The sequence below is a fragment of the Ceratotherium simum genome, chromosome 3 (genome assembly GCF_057802395.1).
Source record: "Ceratotherium simum simum isolate JZ-2026a chromosome 3, ASM5780239v1, whole genome shotgun sequence".
Lineage (NCBI taxonomy): Eukaryota > Metazoa > Chordata > Mammalia > Perissodactyla > Rhinocerotidae > Ceratotherium > Ceratotherium simum.
Genome location: NC_141902.1, coordinates 32,530,181 through 32,549,193, shown reverse-complemented (window position 1 = coordinate 32,549,193; position 19,013 = coordinate 32,530,181). Strand labels below are relative to the sequence as shown.

The 19,013-nt window shown below is 44.2% G+C and overlaps 1 protein-coding gene across 3 annotated transcripts in view; it reads left to right on the top strand.

Annotated features, from left to right (window-relative positions):
- Positions 1–1,249: 1,249 nt before the first annotated feature.
- Positions 1,250–19,013, top strand: part of SCG5 (secretogranin V) — a 54,334-nt gene continuing 36,570 nt past the window's right edge. For all 3 annotated transcript variants that reach the window (XM_014780549.2, XM_004421379.3, XM_087424730.1), the window contains exons 1-2: positions 1,250–1,359; positions 2,893–3,125. In XM_014780549.2, coding sequence (XP_014636035.1) covers positions 2,900–3,125 — 226 coding nt within the window. In that variant the 5' untranslated portion in view covers positions 1,250–1,359; positions 2,893–2,899. The remainder of the gene's footprint in view (positions 1,360–2,892; positions 3,126–19,013) is intronic.

Sequence of the window (19,013 nt, the reverse complement as noted above, 5' to 3'; positions counted from 1 at the left end):
ATTTAATGCAGGATTTTGATAATCGTCAACCCCAGGATATATATGATAGATGTTTTTAAAATATCAAATTTCATAGGAAGCATAAACACTTTGGTGTATTTTAGTCAAATTTTCATTCAACACAAAAGCACTAAGTTGTAATGACTTCTCTATTTTTCCAAGCGCGAAACGAAGGTAACAGTGAACGATGTTAAAATTCAGAATTGGAAAAAAAAAAACACCTCAGTACGTGCGAATAATAAATACTAAACCCCAGCATGGTTTTTGAGCCTAGAACCAATAGACAGTATCTGTCCTGTTGCTTTAGCATGCACTGAAACAAAAAGCTGGGCGCAGAAGGGGATCCATGGAAGAAAAGGCACTAGCAAGGAGGCTTGGCTTCAAATTTAAAGGCCATGTGTCTCATGAATGAATTTTGCAGCCCCCTCTTTGAAGAAAATTGCTGTAGATGATGATGGATTTGCTGCATAGAGCCAGGGTAAAGAGATCTGGATTCTAACTTCATCAAGTGACTTATTCTCTGACCCCCAGTCATTTGACTCCTCCCCGGTCTTGAAAGAAATTTTCAACACTATATTATATGGTTTCACATTTCAATTTTTGTATTTGAACAAAATTCGAATGTTCAAGGTTGGTCTATGAATCTTTAACAAAATTCTGGGTCTACTTGGATAATTTCTGCAATGTGTCTGGAGTATTCTCTTCAGGCTGAAGGAATTTTACTTGATGGTTGATATGGAATTTTAGAAATAACACTCAGAAATAATATTCCTAAAAGTTTTCACGTGCTTTTGGTGTATCACTTTAACAGAAGTTTCTAGCATCTTGTATTAGTTTTCCTGCTCCATGAAAGGGCTCCTGAAATCACCCTTATGATATAGGCTATCATTGCCATCATTAAAAGTTCTTAGGACCTCTTCATCTTTTGTCTCTTCTACCATTGCCTCAGTGCCTCTTCCCTCTTCAAGCTAAAAGACTTAAAAAAGAAAAAGCTGGAAGATGGCAAAATTAAAGGTGTGCTATTAGGAGCGAAGGACAGAAGTGGATCTGGCACATTGTTTTTAGGTAATTGCTTGAGAAAAGGTGAATTACTTCCACAGGGGTCGATAGAGGAAGAGGGTCTCTAGGAGACGCGTACGTGGAATGCTTGGGTTGAACGCTGTGTGGCAGGAGGCACCAGCATCCGGCTTGCGCTCTGGGGAGTCCTGGCGAGGCGGCCTCCACCTGCGGGAGGAAGGACGGGGGCGGAGCTAAGATGCGATGCGGAGCGAGGTGACGCACAAGCGATTCAGATCACCCCGCTCCGCGCCGACCCCCACCAAGGCCCAGACCGCAGCAGGCTCCTCCGGGTGCCCCTCGGTGAGTCCTGCGTTGATGCTGGCTCGACCTCCTGATGCCCACCCGAGACAAGCGGGTTATTCTTCGGGATCGGGAGTGGGAGAGGGCACCCTGCTAAAATCGTTGAGCTGGAGGCCGAGGCAGACAAAGGGGCAGACAAAGGATGGGTGCGAGATTAGGAATTTCGGCTCTAAGTAAGAGGGAAAGAGTACCAAGGGAGGAAGATTGGGTAGATCATTACATCAGAACGGTGTGGGCTGGGGGTGTAAACGAAACAGGAAGACATCCTGCATTCAGAGCGGACGAGGGAAAGATGGAGATGGCTGGAGAGGCTGGTGTCTGCCTCCGGCTTTTTCCGTCAGAATTGCAGGCTTTGCTGTCTCAGCTCTTTGGGGAACAAGGTTTTATATCTAGGAGTGGCCAGAAAAAGCCTTTCCTTTACAGAAAAAGAAATTGGGAGTTATGAATATTTCCATTTCAGGGAAGAAAATGCATGCCCCGCCTCCCCAGGATGGTCAAAAGGAGGGTTTGCACGGCCACTGCCTGAAGCTTCCCTCCTAAAGAGGGTCACCAGCTGCAGAGGGAAGATGCAAGAATATTTGTCCCCTTGTTCTACAGGCTGCTGGTTCCACAGAAGCCAACATTTAGGATAGGCTGACTCCCCGACTAGTTTTCTCCCTCTCCTTCACCTGTTCTGTCTTCCCTCTCATCACTTCCACTTCCCCAGATTCTAACCTCCAGAACGGCAAGGCAATATTAACATAATAATAGCGGTACAAGGGGCTCTGTGCCTGGCATTGTTCTGATCCTTCATGCATGTGATCCCACACTTATCCTCACAACAACCCTATACGACAGATGCTTTATTCATCCCCTTTTTGCAGAGGAGGAGGCTGAAGCATTTGGCCAAGATCACCCAGCTAGTATGTGGTGGAGCGAGCATACCTCATCTCTACCAGATATGTAGGGTGGGCCTGAGCGTCATGTGCTTTCATTGCCCCTCGGGATCTCAAACGTATTAGATGTTTGCTAAGATAAGGTGTTCCCTTCCACCACTCCTAACGTTCCTGTGATTCTTTACCATGTGTGTCTTCCTAACCCCTTCCTGTGAGCCTTTCCTCTCCGGGGCTGGGAACACGCAAGATGTTACTCTCCCTCTCCCTTTCTCAAAATTGAAGCCAGGATTTGTTGTTGTTTGTTTGTTTTAGTAAGAGAGGGAGAGAGCGGTGGGATTAGGGGTAATGCAGAACTTTCAGGGAGTTGCAAGGAGAATGGATAAAAAATGAGTAAGAACTACCATTCCAGTCTAGTCTTCCCAAGAATGCAAGCCCAGAGGGCATTGGCTATCTCGGACTGTTTTGTTTCTTTAATACCTTCCCACAGCAGATGTCCTGGCTGGAGTGGACACTTGAAGCAAAAGCAAACCCTTAAGGATGTTTCCTGGCAGCCATTTTCTGGGTGGTGCTTGAATCACTCCCTGGAGCAACTGCATGATTGCATCGTCACAGTTGCCAATTGTGGCCAGTCTATGTATGTTTGGTCTTTTTTCTGCAGGTTAAAAATGGTCTCCAGGATGGTCTCTACCATGCTATCTGGCCTAGTGTTTTGGTTGACATTTGGATGGACTCCAACATCTGGTTATAACCCGAGGACCCCTGACCGGGTCTCAGAAACAGATATCCAGAGGCTGCTCCACGGCGTTATGGAGCAGTTGGGCATTGCCAGGCCGCGGGTAGAGTACCCAGCTCACCAGGCCATGAATCTTGTGGGCCCACAGAGCATCGAAGGTATTTACTGTGTTCTGCCAGTTTGAAGCTTCCATTAGCATTTAAAATTATTAATACATGTTGAAGAAACTCTACTTCCTCCCTCTGTTTTCCCTTTCTTCTTATTCTACACAGTATATACATACATACATCCATGTGAGAATGGAAGTCCCATGAGAGCAGGGACCTTACCATCTAAGTCACAGCTGTAGCCCTAGCACCCAGCATAAAGTCTGGAACGTTGATATTTACTGAGTGAATGAAGGAGCATCTAGTGTTATCCCTAAAGAATGATTAGAACCTAGACCCCATGTCTTCTCCCATACTGATCTTCAGGAAATTGTGTTCCCCAACTGGCTGCCTCTTTGACTCACCAGTACCTGTAAAAGATCCTCAAAATCTAGGACCTATAATATCTGATTTGATTCTTAGGGATGACATCATATAAACCCGAAAGGAGCCGAAAGAGGAACTGACATTAAGAGTTTGTCAAAAACATTTTTAAATATTTAAAAATATAACAAATTTTAATTAAATTATTTTAGTATAGAAAGACCATTTCCCCCCAGAAATATCCTAAGTTTCTGGCAATGTGGTTGTAATAATTTTCTTAGAAAGCAGTACTCTGTTGTTCAATGATTTATTTATAGAGAGAATCTGAATCTGGCTCTTATAAGCTGGTGATGAGCAGCTCCTATGAGCAGGTGCTTTATTTCCGTGCCTTGCTTTGTATCCTCTGATTCTGAATGATCTCTTTCTCCCCTGAGGTGGAGCCCTATAGCAGTAGCATGGTTACTTTAGGTTAAACACAAGAGAGCACTTCAAGTGTTTGTCTACAGGAATGAGTCCTAAGGAAAAATGTGAATTCGTTCTCTGAGTTTTATCAAAACACAGACCCAGCAAATGCTTATTCTCTGTGGATTGATTATGCATAATCATAATTATGAGTCTGTGATTTCCTAAAAATCCTATCTGCTTTGTGAATGCCATGGAGATTGTTGATACATGATTCTCATTTGTGTCTTGTTACCCATAGTTTTAAGCCATTGAGTAAAACTAACTCTGAGGGATTGTTGTCTATTTAGGTTGGCGTTTGATCAGGAATGGATTAACACAGATGATTTGAATCAGTGAGCATGCAAACCTAGGACAGGGCTTGAATCAGAGCAAATCAAACAGGGCTTCACACCACCGCTTTTTTGGAGACTCTACATCCTTCCCAGCACCTGCCGCCTGTTGTTTCAAGCACTCCTGTCCATTTCAGGGGAGCTCTTTCCAGACAGTAAATACCTGCCCTTTTAACGCAGGAAGTGCTTAGTTAGTTACCCAGCTGTTGTCATGGAGAAGGCTTTCTGCGTTTCCATTAGTACCTGAGGCCTGATCATCTGTGTGGAAAACAAATAGCAACTCCCTGGGCACTAAAAGCCTGTGTTTATCCAGAGCCTCGTTTTCTTCACTGGGTACCAATCATGTGGCACCCACTCTATGCCAGCCATTGTGCAGGAGATTCTCAGTCTCGGGGGGGGGGGTTATTACAGTGCATCATGGCAAGTGTTTTGGTAGATGTACAGAGAAGCTGCTGCCATGGAAGTGAAGAATAGGAGTAATTTATTCTGCTGGGGAGTGGATGGGGGGGCTGTAAGGAAATGCTTCTTTGAAGAAGCAACATTTGACCTGAGTTTTGAAGTTTGAATAGGAATTCATCAGGGAACAGCCAGTGAAAAGGCATGAGGGTATGAAAGAGTGTGGGTTAGGACAATTTAGAATTAAAAACTCTGTTTTCATTATTACCCTTGGGGTAGTTAATGTGCGGTCATAGCCATGTTTGGTCTCCTCTAAAGGTGTCTGTGTAAGGGATGAATATTGGCTTGTGTTTTAGATTTCTGTTACTGTGTAACAGTATCTTAACATAATAGCCATTAGCATTGCAACACAATATCCATTTATTATCTCATGATTTCCTTTGGTCAGGAGTTGGGCGTGGGTTTGCTGAGCCCTCTGCTCCGAGTCTGATCAGGCTGAAATCAAGGTGTTGCCCAGAGATGCAATCTCAGCTGGAGCTTGGAGTCCTCTTCCAGACTCATAAGGTTGTTGGCAGAATTCAGTTTCTTGCTGTTGTGGGACCAAGGTCCCCTTTTTCTTGCTGGCTGTCGGATGGGGTCCCTCTCAGCTCCTAAAGGCCACCCTCAGGTTGTAAGCCTCATGACCCTCTCACAACATGGCAGCTTACTTCAAAGCCAGAGGAAGAATATCCCTTTAGTCTCCTAATTATAATATATTATTATGGGAGTGATTATCCCATCACCTTTGTTATTTAACAAGGGGGCGATATCCCATTATATTCAGAGGTTCCACTTACATTTAAATGCAGAGGATTATGCAGAGCGTGTACACCGGGGTGGGAATCTTGGGGGTCACATTAGAATTCTGCCTATTATGGCTTGAATGAAAACTAACAGAGAAAATAATCCAAAGACTTTGGGGAAAAAAGAAACAAAATAAGAAACTTGGATTTTTCCCAGTCCTGAAGCTTGGCATTTAATTTGATGGGTGGTCTAATATTTATTTATGTGAGTGTAGCATCGTTTCAACTCATCCGTTTATTTGCGTTATTTCTTCTCAGACATTTATTCATGCTAATTCCCAGGCTTCTGACAGATTTAAAGAGTATGTTCCACATCCCTTCCAGTTTATTTTAGGATTTTATTGTGAAAGACCAAGTTAGAAAAGTTTTTTTTCTAATTTTTATTGAAAGAATATACATAACACATGTATCCCAGTGTGAATTTTAACACACATTTAACATAGACTATTCCCAAAGATACCTGGATTTAAATGACAGCTTCGTCATTTATTAGTGATGTGACCTTGAGCACATCACCTTGAGAAAATTACTTAATTTCTCTAAGCTTCCATTTAGTTTGGGGATAGGATTTAAACTGACTCATCTGCAAGCAGGTAATATTCCATTTCAGAGAAGCAAAAATAAAGTTTCAGCATGCATGACTGCACTACTGTGAAATCATTTCTAAAGAATTATCATCATCACTTTAGATGACAATTACTGGACACTAAGGTCCTTGCAGGCAGGGCTGTTCATTATCTAATGCATGGCACTTAGAAGACAATTTTCTCTACTCTGATTAATTAATTGTATGATCTTTAAATTAATCTCATATATATACTAAGATTATGTATACTAAGATATAAATACTCATTAATATGCTAAGATGTATGTTGGCTCTCAGACATAGGATTATAAATTAGCCTTTTACTATAGGATATAGTATCAGTATAAATTACCGTTAGGTCACTAAGGTCATATGTACCATTAAAAAAATGTTCCCTCCTTTGATCCCATATCTCTGCTACTTACTATGCCATTTTTCTGCTCCCCTTCGCTGCAGCCTTTTGACACCTGCTGATTATGCTTCCTCACCTCCCATTCTCTCCTAGTTCATTGTAGTCTACTGTTCCCACTACTCAACTGTCAAGTCAACAAGTATTTCTGGAATGCCAGGCATTGTTTCATGTACCGAGGAAATAAACGTGAACCTCAAAGATGGGCAGGACAGGGAAGATATAGTCCTTAAATAAACAAGTAAAATATATAATAAGTCAAATGGTTATAAGTGCTATAAAAATGTAAAGCAGAGGAGGGGGATGGAGGAAACAACAGAAAATAGGGGTAGAGGACTCCTTACTGGGAAGGTAAACAAAAATCTGAGAGTTGAGAGAGTGAGTTGTGTGCTATATGAAGACATTCCAGGCAGAGAGAGCTGCACGTGCAAACGCTGAATGATGGGAGCAAGTGTGCTGTAGCCCAAGACTCAGGAGAGTAGGAGATGGGACCGGGGTAATGGCAGGATGGGGAGGAGGGAGGTTTGGTGTGTGGGGACAGATCGTATCGCAGGGTCTTATGGTCCTATGAGGACTTGGGCTTTTCCTTTGAGTATATGTCTGAATCCACTGGAGGCTTCGGACAGAGTGATGTTAGCCTTCCTTTGGAAAGGATCACTCCAACTGCTGTATTGAAAACATTCCTGTGGGGAGGGAGGACTGGAATCAGAGAAATTAGTTAGGAGGCTATTCTAATAATCCAGGTGAGAGATGTACTAGCATGACAGCTCAAGTGGTGAGACATGGTCAGACATATGTTGAAGTTAGAGCAACAGGATTTGCTGGTGGGTTGGAGGTAGGAACTGAAAGAAAGAGAGGAATCAGGGGTGACACCAAGGTTTTGGCCTGAGGAACTGGAAAGGAACAGTTTTCTAACAGAGGAGCAAACTGAGGATCTTCAGGGGAAGATCTCAAGTTCCGTTTTGCACATGGCAATTTTGAGATGCCTTTTAGACTGTTCTTGTCAAGGCCAGCAACTTCCTTGCCGGATTCACCTACACTGCCTTCATCCTACTCAACGTCAGCAGCGTTCAGCACACTTGACTATTCGCTTCTTAAAACCCTTCTCTTTCTTGGCTTTGGTGCCAAGATGTCAAGATACGTCAAGATGGCACACTTGGGGCTTTCCTCTTTTTCTTTTTTGCTTTAACCATTTCATCACAGTTTCACGTGCAGGTTTCTCCTCCTCTGCTAGTCCAGCTTTTAATTGTTGAGTGCTCCAGGGCTCAGTGCTGGGTCCACTTCTGTCATTCTTCTAAATTTCTCTCTAGATGATCTCATTCATTCTCTTGACTCCAAATACCATTTCTTTGCTTATGTTTCCAATATTTGTATTTTCAACCCAAACTTCTTTCTTGAATATCTGTAGGCTTACGTGAATTGCTAAATTACCGTGTGTCAATCCTGGTTTCTCTACCACCACCTTCCTCAACCTGTTTATCTCAATCTTTTCTGTCTAAATGACTAGTGCCGCCACTTAGCCATACATGCAAGTTAAAAACCTGGAGTAATCCTTGATTTTCTCTGTCATATGTCAAACCCAAATTGTAAGCAATTTACTTCATTTCTGTTTCTGAAATGCATCTCTAGTTTGCCTGTCCTCTCTTCTCTCTAACTACTCCAAACACCCTGCTCCAAGGTGCTGTGGTGTCTGGCATGGATTTCTGAGATTGTCTGCTAACTGGTCTTCCTGCTTCTACTCTTGGTTCCTTTCCAATTGTTCTCCACAAGAAAGCAGAGTTAAAATTTAAAAATAAAAGTTTAGGGCCAGCCTGGTGGCCTAGTGGTTAAGTGCGCATGCCCCGCTTCAGCAGCCTGGGGTTCACAGGTTCGGATCCCGGCCATGAACTGACACACTGCTTGTCAAGCCATGCTGTGGGGGCATCTCATATAAAATAGAGGAAAATGGGCACGGATGTTAGCCCACGGCTGATCTTCCTCAGCAAAAAGAGAGGAAGATTGGTTGGGATGTTAGCTCAGGGCTAATCTTCCTCACAAAAAAATAAATAAATAAAAATAAAAGTTTAAATCAGATCAATGTCAATCCCGTGGTAAAAATTCAGTCAGTGGTTTCCCGTTGCACCTAGATAAAAATAACATTTCTTGCCACAACCTAGAAGGATCCACATCATCCACGCCCTCCCCCTTCCTGTGCTCCACCCACCCTGGCCTCCCTTCGGTCCCTGAGTCACACTACGTCACACCAGTCTCTTCCCACCTCCTGGCTTTCGTACGGCTTGCTCTCGCCACTCTGTGTATAGCTGTGTTCTCTTTAGGTCTCAGTTTCAAATCACCTGCTCAGAGGGGCCTGCCCTGACTGCCCTATCTGAGTAGCCCCCATTCTCTGGCACAATGTCCTTTTGTTTTTTTAAGCTCTATAGCATTTTTTGTAATTTATATTTAAAGTTTGTTTCCTTGCTAATTATCTGTCTACCCACTGGAATGTAAGCTCCATGAGGCTATGTCTGTTTTATTTACTGCTTTATTCCCAGACGCATAGTAGGCACTCAGTAAATATTTAAAGAATGAATATGTAATATCAGAGAAAGATAAATATATCTGGAGACAATAAGTATGTAAATACTATTTGACCTCTGGCTCTGTTGAGACTTTTTTCCTTTCAGTTCAAGGAAAATATTCCATTTCTATTCTGTGTTTTAAAAAATTTACCTAGAAGTGTTTGCCAAGAGCTCAGTGATATGTGCTCAGCAAAAAGTCTCTTTGCTTTGACTAAGAGTGATTGCAGGGGGCAAGGTCTGTGCCCTTTGTACAGCTGCCTGTTGAGAAGCAGGAAGGACTTTTTGCAGTTCTGGAACTAAACCAGCAGGGGGCCAACTAGACTCGAGGTCCTGTCTATCAGAGGATCCCTGAAACCTGGTGGCCAGCCTCCTGGCTGTTAATTGCTCTAGGTTGTCACTGGGGAGGAAGCATTTGCCAAAAACGTCCAGAGAGGATTGGGGTTATTTTGTACTTCTCCACAGGCACCTTAAATATGACTTGGTAAGGAGCATCTTTCTTGGGCTAAGTATAAATTCTTAGCCCAAAGCAAACCAAAAACACAAAGTAGAAAAAAAAAAGCCAACTTGATTTATAGAGAAGAAACATGTGCTTTGATGGCAAGGAGAACCAGGGTTGAGTCTTGGCCATACTGTTTACTAGCTGTGCATGATCTCAGCAACCTCTCTGAGCCTTAGTTTTCTTGTATATAAAGTGCGCATTCCAGCCCACTCTCTCTCGTGTGCAATAAGTGGGTGTTGTTATTAACTGAATTGCAAGCTTGCCTCCTCCTCTCACTTTGTGGATTATCGACAGCACATTTTCCATCTTTGGTAGCTTTTCCTGCTATTATTTTTGATTACTCCTCCGGTTAGCAATACAGCAATACAGATGCTTCAGTGCCCCTGTATTTCAGCAGCGCCGTCTTCCCCCAAGCCCAAAGTTGCTCATTGGTCCCTATGATGCAGCTAAATGGCTACTGTTGTTATATTATCCCCAGAAACAAGTAAAGCCACCAGCTGTCCAAGGGGTTGATTTGGAGAGCCATTTGCCATGGGACAGAGACTCTTGGGAGTCAGAACTGGCTCTGCCCACTGGCACTAATGTTGGCCTTGGGTGAATCCAACCAGAAAATGTACTTTAATTTTCAGAATGTCAACAGCTTCAGGTAAAAGAGGGGCTTCTCAGTGCCACCGGTTCATTTTCCCCACAGTTCTAGGCCAGCTGATATCTAGCATTGTGATCATACCAGATATCGAACCACTGAGATAGATACTTATAAATATTGACATTTGATGGTTCTGAATAATTTTAAACCTATTTTCCCAAACATAAAATTACCAAAATTCTTTTTCATAACGCTGACTTTGGACCTCAATTTTTTCATTTCAAAATAAAGAGAACCAAGATTATTTTCTTAATAAATATCAAGTGGAGAGAGTCCTTTGTAAGATACCTATTTGAAGAGGCAGATCCTAAGAAGCCTCTCCTTAGCCCAAGCTGGGCCTGGGTAAAGGAGCTGCAGTGCCTCCACTCTGCCGCAGGGTGGCGACAGTTGCTTCCCATTTGAAGGCTGGAGGGAAGAGAGACAAACATGGAAGAACAGGACTGAGAGCTCACTTAGTTTCTGGCTCTCCTCTCTCTGCAGTTGGAGAAAGGAGTGGGGCTGACTCTTGACCCAGGTATCCTGACTAAAATCTGTTTCTAGCTTATCCCCATCCTGGGGGGACCAATAAGAGCAGGGGGTTTGAGGGCTGTCTTTGAGTGGCCGGGGCCCCGTTTGGCCCATGTCCTTTAGGGTTCCATTGAGCCCACCCTGAACTCAAATCCTTTAAAAAGTCCGTGGATGATTTCCAGTTTTTTGTCTTGGGCAATTGCACGAATAGTGATAAGAAATTCAAAAGGAGTAGGGGGAAGGTTGGGGGGTTTTGAGGGGTGGCAGGATAGGAGATGAAAATGATGACTTATTTTCATGTTGTGTTTACAGTGCCCTGGGGCATCCAGGAGCAGGTGTCCAGAAGGCATTTAGATGTCTATGGCACAGGAGAGATGTCTGGGTGAAGGGAGAGTTTTGTAAATCATCCCCGTATTAGTGGTGGCTGATGCTATAGGAATGGATAAGGTGACCCTGGGCTGGTATCAGGAGGAAGAGCAGAGCACCTCAGAAGAAGGCCTGGAAGACTCAATACATAAGGGCCAGGTAGAAGAAGAACAATCTGCAGTGGAAACCGAGACAGACTGGGCATAAAGGAGAACCAGAAAGATGAAGTGTAAAGAATACAACAGAAGAGTGTTTCAGGAAGGAGCAGCAGTCACCATTGTCCAAATCCACAGAGGCCACGTGAAATAAGGACGATTGGGTGTAAAATGTTCACTGGGTGTAGCAACACAGAAGTTCCTGGGGGCTTTGGGCAGAACTGGCTCTGTGGAGTAGCAGGGCAGCACCCCTACTGCAGGAAACAGGGAAGAAGACACAATGTAAAAATCTGTTCTCAGAATGTCAGGTGAGGGGGAGAAGACTGAGGAATAGTTGTGGAAGGATGTGGGGGGTGCTGTAGAGATAAAGAAGGTTTCTGTGTAGGTTGTTGTTTTAGGATGGGAGAGATTTGAACTTAAGTGCTAACTGACAAGAAGCATCAGAGAGGGAGAGTTGAAGATGTGGGAAGAAGAGCAGATAACCAAGAGGTAAAAGTTCCCGAGGAGGTGGGAGGGGTGAGAACTGGAGCACAGTGGCGCCCTGTGTCTGAGGTCTTTCCTCCACTGGGAAGAAAGGGAAGAGGCAGAGGTGCATCGGGATACTGTAAGATTCAGAGGTTTTGGCCTCAGTATTTGCAGACGCTCTGCACTATTTCGAGCCACCTGTTCAGAATTAAAATAAGAATACAAGAATGAAATGTAGTCAGCCTCCCAAATTCTTTGCCACCTTTTACATTTCACACACCTCACCTGTATTTTTTTTGATATTTTAAAATGTCAGACAAGACTGGTTTTAACTTCTTATGAATTGTATTAGAAAAACTCAGTTTTCCACCTGTGTTTCTCTTTTACTGCCACACTCCTACCACACTCACAACACTTCTGACCTCGGATGTGTGGGGCTTTTCTCCCACCAAGCAATTCTCTGCAACACCAGCTGGGTGTCCTACAATTTAACTCAATTCTGACACTATCTACCTGGAGAAAGCATCAGATCCCACAGGCTAAGGGCTCAGTCCCACAAGACTGCTCCCACCCCACTCCAATTGCAAGTCCAGGTTATCACCTGTGATTCTGACCAGTTGGCTCTAAATCGCCGTTCCCATAACCCTCTCCTCGGGTCTGATTAATTTGCTAGAGCTGTTCAAAGAACTCCAGGAAACACTTACTTACATTTTACCAGTTTATTAAAGGATGTGCTAAGGGATACAGATGAACAGCCAGATGAAGAGATACATAGAGCAGGTCTGGGAGGGTCTTGAGCGCAGGAGCTTCTGTCCCCGTGGAGTTGGGGTGCATCACCCTCCCGGGGTGGATGGGTTCACCCACCTGGAGGCTCTCCAAACCTCATACTATTGGGATTTTTATGGAGGCTTCCTCACGTAGGCATGATCAATCATTAACTCCATTTTCAGCCCTTCTCCATTCTCAAGAGAATAGGGGGGCAAGGCTGAAAATTCCAAGCTTCTAATTCCAAGCTTGGTCTTCCGGTGACCAGCCCACATCCAGGAGCCCACCCAGTCGCCTCATTAGAACAAAAGACACTGCTCTCACCCAGGAAATTACAAGGGTTTCAGGGGCCCTGTGTCAGAAACAAAGGTCAAAGACCAAATATTAGAACAGAAGATGCTTCTAGTGCTCTTATCACTTAGGAAATTACAAGGATTTCAGGAGCTCTGTGCCAGGAACCAGGGGCAGAAACCAATATATATTTTCTATTATCTCAGATGTATATAATCGAACTACTACTTACTTACTAGTTATATAATAAACATTTTATATTTACATTATATAACTCCTAGATATCTTATAAAATATAATCCAAGATCAAAAGATCAAGAAAGAGACATCTTTGTCTATTGTTTTTTTTGCTTAATAGGAATAGATGTTTTAGTGAGGCATTAACCAAGAACAAAAATGGAAAATAGTAAGCTGTTGGGGAATGTTATATGTACATTTTATGTGACTTTGCAACAGTGCAATATTAAAAATGAGTACCATCTCACTGCATACACAAAATGTGAAGTAATGTGAATCCCCCCAAAAGAACAGTTTGTCAAGAATTACAATTTCAAGGTACTAGGCTTAGTAATTGTGAACAATGCTTATTGCATTTTAGCTGATAAACAGAAAGAGTCATCATTCTTATCAGGATCATTCTCGAATTATGTGAATTTTGAATCATGTGAGATCTTCAGTTCATCCCTTAAATAAAATGTGACTGTCTTATAGTGGCAAAGAGGTACCCAGAAAACCCGCACAATCACTGAAATTAAGTTGACTGTGTCATGACTGCTAATTGCTATGCCAGGTGTCTGACTCTGGGACAATCACTGTGAAGTGCTCGCTTCCATAGACATTGGAGCCTGAGTGAATATGAACCTCGGTGTATTTTTATGGAAGTCAGTAGAACCCAGATGTATTAGGGCTCTCCAGAGAAACAGAACAAATTATATAAATTTATTTATAAATTTATTTGTAAATAAATCTGTCTGTCTCTGTTTCTCTGTCTCTGTCTATATATGTAGGCTGACATGTATAAAACTGGGTGTGTATATATTTATTATGGTGTCTAAAAATCATGAAGCTCATCACTTCCCGGGAGCATAGATAAAAGCAAGTTGGTAGTGCATCAGAGTTACTTCTCGGTGCAACATGACATCACTAAGATGAATTCTATAAGGTTACAGTGCTTTCAGTTTTGTAAAAACATAGCCATAAATTATACTGACATCAGATGTGAGTTGAGTATAAAATATCACATGTCTCAAAATATTGGACTGCTGTTTGATGACTGGATATTGCTGCATAATTTTCTTCTATTGTCCTGTATCCTTTTGGAGAGAGAGATTTAGTAGGATTTGAAATGTGCAAGCTGTTTAAATAAGACACAGTCAAAGTATGGTTAAGGTTAAAAAAAGAGAGAGAAAGAGAGACAGAGAATGAGAGCGATAGAGAGAGATTTATCTTAAGGAATTGGCTCATGCAGTCATAGGGGCTGGCAAGTCTGAAATCTGCAGGGCTGACCGAAAGGCTGGAGTCCCACGGGAGAGTTGATGTTATGATGTTGAGTCTGAAGGCAGTCTAGAGGCAGAATTCCTTCCTCTTTGGGGGACCTCAGTCTTTTCACTTAAGACCTTCGACTGATTAAACGAGTCTCACCCAAATAATGGAGAGTACTCTGCTTTACTCAAAGTCTACTGATTTAAATGTTAATCACATCTAAAAAATACCTTCACAGCAACTGGTGTTTGACCAAGCAACTGGGCACTACAGCTGAGCCAAGCTCACGCATGAAATTAACCATCACACCAGAGTGGATGAGCAACACAGTCATACAGTTGCCATCAAGCTGCCATCAAGCTGCTATTTTCTAAGGAAAATGATTATAATCCACATAAAGACAATATTGTGCTTTTGAACGCCTCTTTATAGATGCTGGATCTCAGATTGTCTTCACGCTCAGTGTCGTGCTTGCCCCTCACGGTCACTTCCTTGAGACAGGCAAGGTGGCAGGTATTTCTTGCCACATTTTACAGATGTGGAAAGAGAAGCTCAGAGAAGTGACTTATCTTGGGATGCAGCTGGTATTTCTACATGGGTTCTGAGCCTGAGCTAGACCCTGTCTCTTCTTCTCTTCTCTTCTGTTCTGTCCAGCACAGCATGCTGCTTCTCAGGCTAGTTGATTAAAGTTATAGTTGTGGACAGGGTTGATCTAGACCAAATTGTGAAATAGGCTTATCTTTACGGGTGATCCTTGCTCCTGGGCTCATTGTTGATCCTTCTTTGAATTTGCAGCTTATAGACTGTGAATCGGCGGTTCTGGAGAGGCACTGCTTGCCTTCCTTACTAGATGTAAGGTCTGCAGGAGCAGACTCGATGTCTGCCTGCTTTTTGTCTGCAGGGCTGAGACAAGCACATAATAGACACTCATGAAACAGTTGTTGAAATAACCTCGCTGTATTTGTTCCTTTGAAAGAACATTGACCTCTGAGATGCCAGCAAATGAGACTAGTTCTATTTCAGTCAAGATCCTCTAGCCTGTCATACCACCTGTAAGTATATTTGGAGCATTTTAACCCAAATAATGCAAAATTCACTGACTTTTCTTATATCTGCTCAGTTGGGACCTCAGCTCCCTGCCAAGTGCCCTTAATATTTCTAGAGACCCCAGAACATCCTTCTATATGATCCTGAACGTGGTGAGCCACCGTCCTCCAGCCTCCAGCCGCTGAGCCATTGCAGCCACAGGGAGTTCTGTTGTAATGTGTTGGGTGGAGAGGGCAGGGGGAGATCCCTCAGTGTACCTTATGCCCCTAAATCCCAGAAAGTTTTTAGGAAAACAGAGCTTCCATTTTATTTCTCATTGTTCCCCACAACCTCTCCATCCCCCCTCACCCCATGCTTTCCATAGGATTCACATGAGAGTTGGGCAGGGAGCCGAATCCATCTAAGCATTGGGCACCATGGGGGCTAAAAATCCCTCTCTCTGCCCTGACCGCGAAGGCATGATTTATCCCTGCCTCTGGGTCGGCAAGCCGGCCTCCTCTTTCCCTTAGTGTGAGCTTTCCCCCAGGGGGTGTTCAGTTCCTCATGCAAATAGGCTTCTGACAGGTGTCCTCCCAGACTTGCTGTCCTATCTGAAGCCCAGAGGAGGTTCAAGCTGGGACCTTGTTCCGCGTCACCTGAGAGTGCCATCTGGAAGAAGGATGAGGCAACACAAAGCGCACTGAGTCAGGGAAGCCACAGTGACCAGTTTTCCACAGATAACTGGCAAAGCAGATGATGCGCACGTAGGAAATGGAATAGTGGTAACTAAATTTTATGTAATATTTTATGGTTTGCAAAAATACTTTCCTGTACTCTGTCTCATTTGACGTAACCTTTATAACCGTTAAAAAAGTTTCGAGTTGCCCACAAGCACACGGCTTGAGCTTTACGAGTTAGTTGGCAAGCCAGCTGTGTTAGGTTAGAATGCGTCTCTCCAGCCTGCTGTCTTCCATTGCCGTAGACTTGTCTAATCCTGTGATATTTAGCTGAGAAGCTATGATGCTGGGAGTCATGGTTAACCACAGGCGGATTTGGGCAGATGGTGTTTCGGGACACCCGAAAAATTTGCTTCAGGAAGCAAATTTTCCGACAGACTGCCCTCATGGAACAAATTGGCACAAACACCTCGGGCACCACGGTTTGTAAAGAAAGCCATTGAAACAGGCTGGAAGGGTTTAGCAGACCACAGCTTGGCACTGCAATTAAAACTAGGCATGCACTTTTGACCATGGTGTGCCACGTGACTGGAGTAGCGGGAGATGCATGCGGGGTGGATGATGGGGAAGGTGGTCATTGTGTGGCTTGCAGGAAGAGGACTGAGGCAGGAAGCCAGGGGGTTGTTGTCCTTGCTCAGACCAGCCGTGTGGCCCTAAGGGAGTCCTTTAAACTCTGAAGTTCGTTTTCCCAATCTAGTCCATCTCACAGGGTTGATAGGACTGACAGTCAAATAATGTACATAAAAGTGTTTTGGACAACGTAAAATGTTACACAGATGGGAAGCATCATTCTCATGGTTGTCACCTCTTTCTTCCTACCACAAAAACTTCCAGGTGTAAATGGCTTCAGGGCTGGAAGATGGTCATATCTATCATTATATCCTATGTTCCCTGTTCCCACCTAGGCTTGGTCTGGGAAAACTGCCCCCAATAGTCACGTGTTCAACTTTGGAGGAACCAGTTTGCCTCCAGGTCTTATTAAGTGCTCTGCTCGCTATCATGTTGACCTTAGAAGTTAGGAACATGTGACTATAGTGAGGATGGGCGCTTCCTGAAAACTGTAGTAAATAGCAACTTTTCCATACTCGACCCTACTCTGTTCTATTTCTTGTCCTTGTGGCTGTATAATGATTCTCTTTTGCCATGAAATAGCTTATAGAAGCATCTTTAAAGTCAGGAAGACTATTTAGTCAGCTGCCAATCGAAGAGTGAAGCCTGCCCATGTGGATGGAAGAGAGTGAATGTAAGAAAGGTGTGCAGATGAGTTGGAAAGCGTCCTGCTCTCAGTGGTCTGAGAGCAGACTGTCCACTGCTGGCGTGTCGGGCGGGCTGTGATCAATGTGCTTCCCCCGAACCATGCATCCTCCAAAACATCGTCTAACACATTTCCATTTTTATTTACTCAATAAGTAATTACTGAGTGCCTACCACATGCCGGGAACTGTGGCTTTGGTGTGTTTTAAAACCAACAAACTTGCATTTAATTTATGTATATAGGATCTTTGTAAAATAGGTAAGAGTCAGGCATTACCTTCTTTCAACGTATTAGTGAAGGTTTACTCTGACCAGAGGCATTGAGTAGTTTTACAGAAAAGCAGGGATGAACAGCATGGAACTGCCTTTTCCCTTACTTCCCCCTTCCCCGGCTGCATTTTCCACTGGTGCTTCAGTCTAGAGGCATCCAGAGGTGTAAGAATGGCAGAACACAAGAAAGCTCAGAATGAGGAGCTGTGTTTCACACATCGCCTCACCCCGGTGAGGTGGGCCAGCTAAATGGACTGACAGAAGCTGACACCCAAGGAGCTGCACACAGGACTAAAATTGGACTGCACATCTACAGCATGCTGGGAGGGAAGCTGAGAGCCCAGGATGTGCGTCAGACGGTCACCACTGAAGGAGATCTGGTGGGGAGTAAGGCGTTGACCCCTGGAAAAGACGTCACACGTCAGTTGAACTTGAGCTGGGCTTCCTTGAGGAGAGGTAGGACATGGATCATGGGGCCTCAGGTTCAGGCAGGAAGAAGTGGGAAGAAATATACTTTTTAGCCAGTATGTGTTGAGTGCAGGGTGGTTATGATGAGGGGGTTGCGGGAAGGCTGGACACTTTTAAGGGTGTTACCAAGTCTTTCTACTTAAGAGAGCATGATGTGGGAACAAGAGCATGTGGTCTGTATTACTCAAGGCCCTAAGCTCCCCCAGGGAAGCTCCTGCCTCCCCCAGCCTATTCCCTTGCCTGCAAAGCATGCGGTACACTTCTGTCTCCTTGCAGAGAAACAGGCTGCCCCAAATCTGGAGACACCCTTGATGGCGGCAGCGGTGGTGGTAGCAGTGTTGGGTGGGAGGGTGGATTGGAGATTTCTTTTCATGTTGATCAAATACATGCACATTCGGCACCAACACCATTGGGATCTCAGGGATGGAAGTAGGTATTTCTTCAGTCACTCAGCGTTTATGGATATCAGAGAGGTAATAAAGGGGACGGGACTCCTGCAATGCACAGCACGTGCTGAATAATCTGTAGAATGGATCTTTCCTCGAGCAGCCCACCTTTTCCACATGGTGATTCACTTGGACACATTTGATGATAAGTTCCCAGAGGTCAGACACTGACGTCTCACACACTTTTGAGTTGACTGGGTGCCCAGTGGGAGGTGGTGCAACGTGCAGTGGGAAGAGATGGTTTCCACTGGCATTTGGCCTGACCAAGACAGAGTGATGCTTACCCAGGCCTGGAATGACCCTAGTGATGGGCCCTCCCTGTGGGCTTATGGCACCACTGGTCATTTCCCCCAGTGTCTGGTCAAAGTTTTTCTTTGCATGAGACAGAGATTGCGGCTGAGGGGACAGTCAGTCCAGGTGACTGGCCTGCCCTGCAGAGGCCCACAGGACCTTCCTGATGCCATCTTTGTGGTACGACAGCTCAGCAGGCCTGTGTCAACAAGCCCTGCACGGTTTAGACAAGACGTGGGTGACTAACGTTTTCCTTCCAAGCAGCAGGAATGGACGGGCCTGCTGGGAAGGATTCCTTTGCTGTAAACTACCATAGACGCCTG